General features: G+C 54.9%; 1 protein-coding gene across 1 annotated transcript in view; it reads right to left on the bottom strand.

Moving 5' to 3' along the window:
* Positions 1–3,764: 3,764 nt before the first annotated feature.
* Positions 3,765–12,116, bottom strand: part of LOC144936968 (uncharacterized) — a 111,696-nt gene continuing 103,344 nt past the window's right edge. The window contains exon 10 of the mRNA XM_078864225.1: positions 3,765–9,530. Within this exon, the coding sequence (XP_078720351.1) occupies positions 8,677–9,530 (854 nt within the window). The 3' untranslated portion in view covers positions 3,765–8,676. The remainder of the gene's footprint in view (positions 9,531–12,116) is intronic.

The following is a 12,116-nucleotide window of genomic DNA, read 5'->3' as shown; positions in this document are numbered from 1 at the left end:
AGTCGTTCACAAAAACTGGACCGAGATGAGCGACGTATTTGATGCTAAACTGAGAGCGTGGGCACATCTTGCCCCACAAATGTCCTTCAGGGGGAGAGTGCTCATAGGGAATAACCTGGCAGCCTCGGTGCTGTGGCACAGAGCCAAGGCCCTCCAACCCCCGGGCTGGTTACTCACGAGGGCGAACAGGTCGCTTGCCCACTTTGTCTGGAACGGCAAGCACTGGATGAGGCCAGGGGTCCTCTGCCTGCCGGTGGGTGAGGGCGGCCAGGGCCTGGTAGACGTCATCGCTCGAGTGATGAGCTTCAGGCTCCAGGCCGTGAGAAACTTGCTATATGAGCAAGAAGAGCTGCCCCGGACGTCGCTGGCCCTCGCCCTGCTGAGAAATGCGGGCGGGCGGCTGGGATATGGGAGGGAGCTCTTCCTTATGGACCTGTCCCTAGTCGATTGCACCGGACTGCCGGGCTATTACCAGAGCCTGTTGGAGGCGTGGCGGAGCCTGGAATGGAGCAGGGCGAGCCCGCACCACGGCCTTAACGGCTTCATGACCGAACCCCTGTTCCACAATAGCCTCCTCGATGGAATCAGGGAGGAGGGAACGCTGGCCCTCCGTTTCGCCTCGGCAGGAGTGCGAACGGTTAGGGATCTTGTGAAGAGCCAGGACGGCCGCTCCAAATGGAAGAACGCAGCTGAGGTGAGCGGCGCCGCTGGGCTCCGCTCCATGATGGCCGGAGAAAAGTTGTTGCGAGAGGCGATCGCGGCGATGCGGAAGCTGCGTTTGCAGCTAGAAACGCCAGGAGACAGCGGTGCCGCACGGCCGCCGCCCTCCTCCTCCCCCCCCTCCCCTCCCCCCGCTTTCCAGGAGTTGCGCGTCTCCTGCATCCAGCCCCCCGGGCGCTGTGAGGCAGGGAGGTTGCTCAAGCTCGCGAACTGCAGAGACGTGGCCCTCAAGGGTGCCTCCAAGCGGGTGCTGTACGACTGCTGCGTCAAAACACTGCGGTGTCGAGAGCTGGAAAACCTACCGGACACGAAGTGGAGGGAGTTCTTTTCTCCCTTGATCGACACCACCCCCCAGTGGAAACAGCTCTACAAGGCCCCCGTGGCAAAGCGCAGCGGGGACCTCCAGTGGAGGCTGGCGCATTGGACGCTGCCCTCGGCGGCGTGGATCAGCAAGGTCACCCCGGGGGCATCAGACCTGTGCGTGTTCTGTGGCGCGAGGGAGGACCTCGCCCACCAGTACGTGGGGTGCTCGCGGCTGGACCCGCTGTTCAGACTCCTGGGAGCCGTGTTTAAGAAATTGGGGGTGCCCTTCTACAAGAGCGTCTTTATATGCGGGGTACCGTACCGGGCGGACAAGCGCCACATCCTGGCAAACTTTGTCTGCGCGCAAGCCAAGATGGCAGTATACAAAACGCGAAAAAAGAAACTGCGAGGTGACACGGACGATAGTTGTTCAGCGGAGGCAACGCTGAAAGGTCTGCTGAAAGCGAGGCTCCGGCTGGAGCACGCGTACTTTTCCCAGGTTGGAGATGCGCACGCCGTGTTCCAGGAGCGGTGGGGGGCCGGTCAGGCCCTCTGCACCAACACGAATGGTGAACTGACCTTCACTTTTTAATGATCGAGTCGAAACGGGCGTTAGACGCGGCGACGCGGGCAGGACGTATGCGGCGGTACAGCGCGCGTGGTGGAGCGGAGCGCGTGACAGTCCGGCCGTGCAGCGCACGCGCCTGGCAGTGCGGCACATGTGCTGAGGTGTGGCGCACGCGGCGGTCTGAATAATGTGGTGTGTGCGCGGCGGTGTGGCGCGCTTGGCGGCGCGGGACACGCGCCGCGGTGTGTCACGCGGAGTGAGGCGGCGTGACGCACGTGGCATGGTGTAGCGCGCGCGGTGGTGCGGAACTCACTCAGCGGTGTGACGCACTTGGCGGCGCGGCACATGTGCTGAGGTGTGGCGCACGCGGCGGACCAAAAATGTGCGCACGTGCGCGGCGGTGGGTCGCACCAGGCGGTGCGGCGCACGTGCCGCGGTGTGGCGCAGGGCGTTGTGGCACGCGTACCTGTGGCGTGACGTGCGCGTCGCAGTATGGTGCATGCGGTGGTGTGACACACGTGTCGCGGAAATCTCGCGGGGTGGTGGTGCGTGCGCAGCGGTGTGGCACATGTGACGTGGATGAATGTGCATGTGGCGGTGTGGCTCGCGCGGTGGCGTGGCGCACGGGCCGCGTTGTCTAGCGGTGGTGATGTTACCGATGACTGTGACCTCGAACCATCAGGGGAGGAAGTGTGGAATAAGCGGGGGGGCCCTGCCAAGCAAAGAGGTGCCAAAGCTCGAAATGACACAGCGCGTCGGATGCTGTTGCGCGGCCGGTGCGTGGGGATTGTAGTGCCGGCGTTGCGTGTCGCGGGGCGGCGGTGGGATGGTGAGCTGTGCTTTTTGGTGTGGCCATTAAGGCTTGAATATTGCGAAATTCCAGGGCATTTTGCCGCTGGTGAATAAACTTATAAAAGTCTCTCTCTTCTCTGGAGAAAGAAGCGCACATTAATTCAAGTATTTTTACGAGATGCGATATACACACGTAGACTTTCACGACCAATTTTTTCATCCATTTTCACTTCCGTGTGGGGTTAGGTCATCTTGTCGGTGCCGTGTCAGTGTTTAACTGGAGCCCTCCACCACCCGACGGAGACAATAAAAACCGGCGGGTCACGCGACGGACACATTTCTGCCCAATCGATTTTCAGCAAAAATAAAAATAAAACCGGACGAGGAGGATGAGGAATGTTTGCAATTATTTTTTTATTTGTTTTACGAGGCAATAACTCAGAGACCAGGTTTGGAAAGGCATGGGCTACTGTGTGAGGGGCGGGGTTGGGAGGGTGGGGGGTGGGGGCGGTGGGGACTGGGTGGTGAGGGGCGGGGGGAGAAGGGGGGGGGGGCGTGGGGGGTTGGTGATTAAGTCCAAGCTGACCACAGGGGAAACTCTGATCACTGGCCGGAGCTTGTTGTGATTATCCGGCGGCTTTAGAGATTAAAGCGGGTCCCCAATGTGGCAGTGAATTGGTGGGTGGTGGGAGTGGGGGGTGGGGGCGTTAGACGATGAGATGAAGAAAAATACTGTATTGACTTTTCTTGGTTCCACAAAACAAAACTAAAAACCACGACCCCGTTCCGGAGTCGCTCCTGACCGTGGGAGGTCGCGACGGCCCTCGTCCATCTCGGGGTTGTGAGAGACTTCTCGGACGAATCTCTGTTCTGTTGTTCCCCATCGTCGCGGTTCACGTAGTGGGGCCTCTAGTGGCTGCAAGGCGCTGCTTCGGTATTATTTACACAGCCCCCCCCCCCTCCGGCTGAGTGGAAGTCGAGCGATTGATCGCTTCGCTGGGCAGTGGTAGATGTGGCGGCGGTGGTGGCGGTGGTGGGGGTGGTGGGGGTGTTTGTGGGGGTGCGTTGGCGCAGTGGTTAGCGCACGACGGCACGTAGCCAACCTTGCCACTCGCGAGGTGCGGCTACCGGAGTTGCCCGCGTGTGTCATCCGCAACCCTCGCTGCTGCCCCGCCACCACCGCCAAAGACAAATGTCCCCCGTGTAGCCTTCGTAGACTCGTCGGGAAAGTGCTCTGAGCGAGCACCACCACCACAACCACCACCATCAAAACCACCGCTGCTACCGCCCGGTTAAACGTGTTTGTGATGAAGATGACAAAGACTGTGTTGCTTCTTTATTTGTTTTATTAACATCATTAATGTTTTTTTTTTTAACGAGACATCATCTCAAAAAGTGTGGATAACTATATAGCCCTAACCGCACACGTGGTATATGTACACGATCCTATATACAAACGTACATACGCGAGCACGCACGTGTATACGTGGACACATACACTCACACAGACATGTACACGCATGTACGAAAACACGCATGTACAAAAAAAACATTCGCGTGCATACATACAGAGCCAAAGATCTCCTGTATAGCCTCGAAACAGACTGTTGGGGCAAGTGCTGTTAGCGAGCACACAGCCGCCGTTCGCCACTAGGTGGCGGTGACGTCAACACGGCGTCTGTGCCAGGCTAGGTGCACGTTGAAGCCGTGCGAAGTATCGAAGACCCGCTGGGAGGAGGTCACGGGATAGACCCAGGTGCCATGTGTTGACTGAGTGAGATGAATAGCAGATGTACCACCTGTGCCCCATACTGTGACAACTTGCTGTGTTTTAGGCGCCCGGCGCTTCGCCCGTTGTTGTGAGCGTCGCTCCTCCCTCCTCCGTTGTTGCTGGAGGGCGACTGCCTCCAGCTGCCCAGTTGGGTCCTTCACGAGCGTCCTCCTTAGAGGCCGATCTTGACACCGCTGGTATCGGTCATCGGCAAGTCCACTCAACTCCATATCAGCCCGTCTCCGTCTCTATCCGTGCCGCGCCCGTTTAGCACCCCTCGATCCGGCCAAACAGAAGCTGCTTTTGGCATGCAGTGGCTGGGCTTGTGAGCTATGTGACCCAGCTAACGCAGCCTCGCCTGCCGGAAGAGCTCACCGAGGATGATAACGGGGTACTGTTTCCAGATCTTTAGAGAATCTGTGAGCTTTTAACGCAGACAGAAACACACACACGCACTGCGGTTACACACACACACCTCAGATAACTCCTCTCGCGTCACACCGCAATGAAGACTACACTGGAGTCGCAGCAGTTGTAAGCGATTGACGCGTGTCACACACTGCCGAAGCCACCTTCACCTAGGAGACCCCCTCTCTCGCCACCACCACCACCACCCCTCGTGTGGGTCACCGTGAATTCTCCGCGATTGGAAGCCGCGCAAACTGCTCGCTCGGATGTGGACAACGCGGTTCGCCTGGCGGTGATGAATGAGGTCGCGCGATGATTGCGAAGGCGATGGCTTTTTCAGCCTTTTTGTGTTATTTTGTAAAACAACAGTTGCTGAGCGTGCAGCAACAAACAGCACCGAGCATCAACGTTGTGACCGATAAGAGCGCAGCAGCGTTTCTTGCATTGGAATTGGTCGCGCGACTCCTGGGCCATATTCACCGGATTATAAGACGCACTTCGTCCCCTAGGCGCGCCTTGTCATCCGGTAGGCGTGTGTGTGTGGCGTGTGTGTGTGTGGCGTGTGTTTGTGTGGCGTGTGTGTGTGTGGCGTGTGTGGGTGTGGCGTGTGTGTGTGTGTGGTGTGTGTGTGTGGCGTGTGTGTGTGTGGCGTGTGTGTGGCGTGTGTGTGTGGCGTGTGTTTGTGTGGCGTGTGTGTGTGTGGCGTGTGTGGGTGTGGTGTGTGTGTGTGTGTGGCGTGTGTGTGTGGTGCGTGTGTGTGTGGGTGTGGTGTGTGTGGGTGTGGTGTGTGTGTGGTGCGTGTGTGTGTGGCGTGGTGCTGGCCACCAACCCCCTCGTGCGCCGTGCCGGCCTTCATAGGTGCTGCTCGCTAACAGCACTTGCCCCAAAAGTCTGTGAAAGCTGGGGGCGGGGTTGGTTGTGTTATAGACAGACTCTTCCCGGCACCATAGGAACATTACATCTCCACCACCGGCTCTGTAGGACTGTGATCAGGCGTTGAGTCAACGTGGGTCATTTGAGATCACTTTGGATATTTTTTTCGGGGGGTGGGGTGACCGGTTAATGGCGATGTTTACACACCGCACCAGGTACCCATGTGAGGCTGAGTCGACCTAGGGGAGGCCCAGGACCCGTTCAGATTTTCGCCAACGATGTTGGCCGTGAGTGGGAGTCAAACTCGGGTGGCCGGGTTCGTAGCGCAGCGCGCTAACCACTACACTACCGCTCCCCCTACGCATCTGATACCCGATAACGTATTATATAACCGAAAATAAATTATATAATGTATAGAAAATGCAATTTTTTAAAAGTAATATTGTAAAAAAAAAGATGTTAATGTATAAATAATTACGTAACTTTAATCATTTCTTCATATACATTATATAATTCTACGTCGAACGCGAGCCCGATGACACTTCTGCTGATGAGACACTAAAAGTCGAAACCCGTCCAGCGTGTTGCTTCACTGAAGCCACCGCTGCTGAAATTCGCACTGCGCTCACCAAGGTCGTGCGTGCATAATGATGATTGTGTGTTCGGAAAAAAACATTTTCGCAAGTTTTATTCAAGACGTGACTAGGAGAGACGGAAATGTGAAGGTGGAAAACGTTCGCTTTTGATGTCCTTACTTCTGTTAAATTAGACACACGGTGCCCAACCCGACCCACCCCTGCACTCTGGTACCCGCTGAGTGTGACCACGATGCTTACTTAGCAGTGACGGATAAACAAACAAACAAACAAAAACACAATCGATTATTTTTTTTCGGGCCGCCTCTAAGTGGTTGGGCCTCAACGCGTGGCCGTCACGGTTCGTCTGGAATGAAATCGCGGCTCGCACGTGGCCCACGTGGCCTCGTACCGTCGGGGGTGGGGGAGGAGGGGTCCTGGACTCGTCAATTGCCGACAACAATTGCTCCAAAATTGCTCTAAGTTGATTGTGGTCTTTTAGGAGGGGGGAGTGGAAGGTGAATGAGTGGGGGAGGGGGGGTACGTGGGGGGTAGGAAGTGGTGTAAAAAGGGCTTCATATCTCGTGTAGGGGGAGGGGTCTTTCCGGAACTCAGCCCCGGGCAGCTCCGGCTGAAATGTAATTCATTGATTATAAGGGGACAAAAGGGGATTAAATACTTTTCCACTGCCGTTACCACCATCATCATCACCATCACCAAACACTGCCCATATGAATTAGACAATCACACAATCGTGCTCTAGACTTGTGTGCTCATGTGCGGGTCGCGAGGGCATCATTTGGTCATACTTCACCACGCTGGTTTGGTTGAAGATGGTCGAGAATGAAAATCTCGTGAATCAATGGCTTTCGATTCGTAGACGTCGTAGCTAATGGGTTCATGGCAACTTCTCCAGCCACTCGAGGCTACAATGTATTTTTTGTCGTATCGAATCGTGACAATTCGTTGAATCGTGACGGAGTCGGAGGGGAGGTGGGTGAGCAGTGGGAGGGGTGGGGGGTTAATTTCAGATGGAGCCGCCCGGGACTGAGCTCTGGAAAACATCGCAGGGGAAATTAAATCCCTGGTCACATTCCTCTCCATATGGAACCATTGCCCTCCCGAGTGACTTACTGAGTTACGGTGACTCGGGGTCACACGGGGTCACGAATCGATAATGGTTAAACTATTGATAATGGGTTTGTTCCATAGTTCGTATCTGCTCCGTTTGCCCATGATTCCCACCCCCCTCCCGCGTCTCGTTCTGTTCGTTCGATTACTTTGCACGGTGCAATGAGCAGAACATTTGCATATCATGTGTATATAATCATTTGCATATAATTTAAATAACGGATCATGACGCACGAGTATCTGCGCATCACGTGACGCCGCACACAACTGGGTATTTAAAAAAATAGATTTCTTTAAACTCGAAGTTTACTTTAACTATATGGGTTTTTTTACATTCGATCTTTCTTTTATTATTTCCAAAAATTGATTAATATTAACCGAATGAGTTTTGATCACATAAAATTATTAATATTAATATTTCCAATGCAATGTGGTTTTTTTCATCGAATATCTTCATTTCTATTTAAGCCGATGCGACCGCCATGTGGCTACAATCAATTTAAATGTTTATGACTAGGGAGGGCTTCACATCTGCCACGAAATAAAACCCGCACCCCCGCACACACCACCACGCCCAGTCCACCACAACGGATGTCGCGTTCCGCCCCTGCCTCCAGTTCTCGTGAAAGCGAGACATCAAACCCCTTAGTGTGGATCCCAACAAACTCCGTTCATTTTGTTTTCGTTTTCAAGAGCCGATATCATTGACTTCTCTGAGAAACGCCTTCATCCGTCCCCTGAAAATGGCCCATCACCCGAAACGTCGGCTCACTGTACAGACAGGTAATACGGCAGCGTTTGATGATGCAACTGCTGATGATGGTGAGTTCGAGACAACGCTATTGAACTTAACGCTCGGAAGGTTTTTTTTCGCAGTCATCATCAAGATTCGTGATATATTTTTTTTGGGGGGAGGGGGGGGGCGGAGGAAGAGGGGGGGGTAATTGAACCCACCGCCCAATTGACGTGGCCAGATGTTGTGTCGTGAAGACCCTCCACCACCCAACGCAGCCCGAAAACAAATGAAATGTACACGTTGGTGTGCGAGCGATCGCAGCGGGGGTCAAGTCGCCGCCAGCACGTCAAAAGAGAAACAGTTTTCTCACGACAACCAAAAGCATGAAAATAATGTAGTGTCAGTAAGAGCGCCAAACAATTTGTGCCTTCCTGGGTCTCCAACCTGACCTGGCGATGCTTGACGCAGCTTCAAGGAAGGCGTCGCCTGTCTAACCGCTCAACTCTGCGGTGAAAATTGACACGACAACAATAATTATGATTTAATGTCTGGCGGCCGTGTCAGGTGGTGAAGGGCTTCACAGCAACAACAACAATAACAACAAATAGATAATTATCGCGCGGCTGGATCTTGAATAAAAAAAAACTAACTCGATTACGAAATCGATATTCGCGTAGCGTCCACGGAAGAACCGGGGGCGTCCGTGAAGAAAAGTTTGGTGCAGAGTTTCCAGCACCCCCCCCCCCCCCTCCTCCTCTTCATGTCCGCAAGACTCATCCCAAGGGCCCGCGTCTTGACGTCAGTCCACGTGGCGCGAGCCCATCCTCGCGTGCGTCACTCCCCCCTCGTCGACAGCACCATGATCATCATCTTCATCATCATCCCGGTCACCCACATCAGCTTTCTCAGCGTCGGCTCGAGTTGCGTCACTTGTCCACGCGGCAGCTTCAACCTCCTCGTCACCATCGTCCTTCTCATCGTCCAGCTCCTCCTCCTCCTCAACATCTTCCTCCTCAATGTCTTCTTCCTGCTCTTCGTTCTCCACTTTCTCATCTTCAACCTCGTCCTCTTCGTCATCTTCTTGAACCTCTTCCTGAATCTCCTCTTCATCCTCCTTCTCTCCTGCCTCGTCACCACCACCACTACCGCACGAATCAGGTCCGTTCAATGGCCCTGCTTTTAAACCTCCAACTTTCACCTCCACAAAACGTCTTCCACCTCCATCACCGCAAGCACCACCATCACCATCGTGACCACCATCACCACGACCAGCATGTTCCGCATCGCCACAACCATCACCGCCACCACCATCACCGCCACCACCATCACCGCCACCACCATCACCGCCATCGTCGTCATCGGGGTCACTCAACTCCTCCTGGGAGGCTTCTGCCGCCACCACCGTCGACGCAGCCTCCCGCTGCTGAAGTCCACCGCCACGCTCGGAGGGTCCACCCGGGGTGGACATGCCGGGGTGGGGGCCGGGGAGGCAGGGGAGGAGGGGGCGATCCCCCGGGCGGCAGCGCTTGAAGCGGCGGTCCGGGTAGAGCGAGGGGTCGAAGGTCACGTGGTGGACGCTGCGCACGTGGGTCTTCAGGTTGCCCTTCTGCGAGGCGCCGTACGAGCAGAAGAGGCAGCGGTAGCGGCGCTCACCTGCTCACAAGGTGAGGCACGCCAGGGAGGGAGAGGCGTGGGAGGTGAGGGGTGAGGGAGGGAGGGAGGTGAGGGAGGTGAGGGGTGAGGGAGGGAGGGAGGTGAGGGGGGAGGAAGAGAGGGAGGTGAGGAGGGAGGGAGGTGAGAGGAAGGTGAGAAGGGATGGGGGGATGGAGGTGAGGTGAGGAGGGAGGGAGAGAGCAGAGAGGTGAAGGAGAAAAAGGTGAAAGGGAGCGAGGGAGCAGAGAGAGAGAAATGTAGAAATGGAGGGAGGGAAGGAGATGGAGGTAAGAGAGAGTTGAGTGACAAGCGTGGGCAGATGGAGAGATAGAATCAGGTGAGGAAGAGAGAGGGGGGTAGGGAGATGAGGGAGGTGAGGGGGGAGGGCGGGGTGGGGGACGGAGGTGGGGAGAGAGAGAGTCATAAGGAGAAGCACAGAGAGAGAGTGAAGATGAGAGGGGAGTGAGGGAGTGGTACGGGGGGAGAGAGAGACGGGGTAACGAAGAGACGAGAGACACAGCGAGTCGTTTCATTGAGGCCAACAACTGGCTGGACGTCGCACGCCGCTTCAATCACAATTCAGCTCATTACACGGATCTTGATCCAAGCGTGTGCGGGTGCCCGTGAGTCGACAAAGCTTTCTCTAAATATTTTGGTGTCGACTTATTGACCTGCCATCCCCTTTACCCCCTCCTAACCCAGACCCCTCACTCTCTCATCACCTCCCGCCCCCCATTGGTGGATTTCTAGATCCGTCTCTGCTTCGAACTCATGCTCAGTGAGTGACTCCGGAAAACACGGCCATGATGAATCTCCACCGGGCCCCATCCTGAACCCCAGCTAGAGCCTCAGCCTGCATCATCGCCTGAACCCCAGCCCCGTAGCCTCAGCCTGCACCTTAGCCTGAACCCCAGCTAGAGTCTCTGCCTGCACCTTAACCTGATCCCCAGCTAGAGTCTCAGCCTGTACCTTAGCCTGAACCCCAGCTAGAGTCTCAGCCTGCACCTTAGCCTGAACCCCAGCTAGAGTCTCTGCCTGCACCTTAACCTGAACCCCAGCTAGAGTCGCAGCCTGTACCTTAGCCTGAACCCCAGCTAGAGTCTCAGCCTGCACCTTAGCCTGAACCCCAGCTAGAGTCTCTGCCTGCACCTTAACCTGAACCCCAGCTAGAGTCTCTGTCTGCACCTTATCCTGAACCCCAGCTAGAGTCTCAGCCTGCACCTAAGCCTGAACCCCAGCTAGAGTCTCAGCCTGTACCTTAGCCTGAACCCCAGCTAGAGTCTCTGCCTGCACCTTAACCTGATCCCCAGCTAGAGTCTCAGCCTGTACCTTAGCCTGAACCCCAGCTAGAGTCTCAGCCTGCACCTTATCCTGAACCCCAGCTAGAGTCTCTGCCTGCACCTTAGCCTGAACCCCAGCTAGAGTCTCAGCCTTTACCTTCGCCTGAACCCCAGCTAGAGTCCCAGCCTGCACCTTAGCCTGAACCCCAGCTAGAGTCCCAGCCTGTACCTCAACCTGAACCCCAGCTAGAGTCTCAGCCTGCACCTGAGCCTGAACCCCAGCCCCCGTAGCCCCAGTGGCAATGCGTCTGGGCTGGTTTGACGCGCGACCCGACAGCGCTCTCTGCTGTCCTGGCGCTGATCAGCCTCGGCGATCGCCATGGGCGAGGGGGCCCCAGTCCCACGCGCTCTCTCGCTGCCTCCACTCAATTACATCACCGACTCGCCTTGCTCGTGGTCACGGTTTGTGTGTGTTGTAGGTATATAAATGCGGTGTGCAGGGGGTGGTCCAGGTGTCTTGTGACCCCCCCGCCCCGAATTAAATTATATTTGTTTTTATTTTATCCAGGCTAAGGCTCACTGAGGCGATCACAAATGTTATCTTAAAGTGGCGTATCGTCATCATGTGAAAACTGACATCACGCAAATACTCTGAACAATTAATTGACATATTCTTAGGTTTTTTCGGTAAAGTCACGTAGGTAAAACATCAAAATTAATGAAAATAAAATAAAACAAAAATCACGACGTTTCGGAGGCAACACAAGTCTCCGTCATCAGGTGGGACCGTCACAGCCGAATTAGCTGCATCAAGGCAGCTAATTCATTAATTTTGATGTTTTACCTACGTGACTTTACCGAAAAAACCTAAGAATATGATTCCTTGCAGTCACGAAAGCTTCAAATCTAGAATCAATTAATTGACCCCGGACGTGTGTGTTTTTTTTCCCTCTGCATATATAATTTCTGTTTTAAATAAACATGACGTTAATATGTATTACGTTTTAGAGAATTAAATGGGTGTCACAAGACATCTGGACCATCGTGGACATGTCCAGTACCGTATATCACGGCTGCCAAGCACAGGTCCAGAGAGCTGAAACACCAAAACCACCACCACCACTACCACCACCACTACCACCACCACCACCTAACATCACTACCACCACCACCTAACATCACTACCACCACCACTACCACCACCAACTACCATCACTACTACCACCACCACGACCATCACCACCACCATCACTACCATCACCACCAAAGATCCCCCGTATAGCCTTAACAGACTGTAGGGGCAAGT

This window comes from Lampetra fluviatilis, chromosome 17 (genome assembly GCF_964198595.1).
Source record: "Lampetra fluviatilis chromosome 17, kcLamFluv1.1, whole genome shotgun sequence".
NCBI lineage: Eukaryota > Metazoa > Chordata > Hyperoartia > Petromyzontiformes > Petromyzontidae > Lampetra > Lampetra fluviatilis.
Note: the sequence above shows the minus strand (reverse complement) of the source record. Positions and strands in the feature narration are given on the sequence as shown.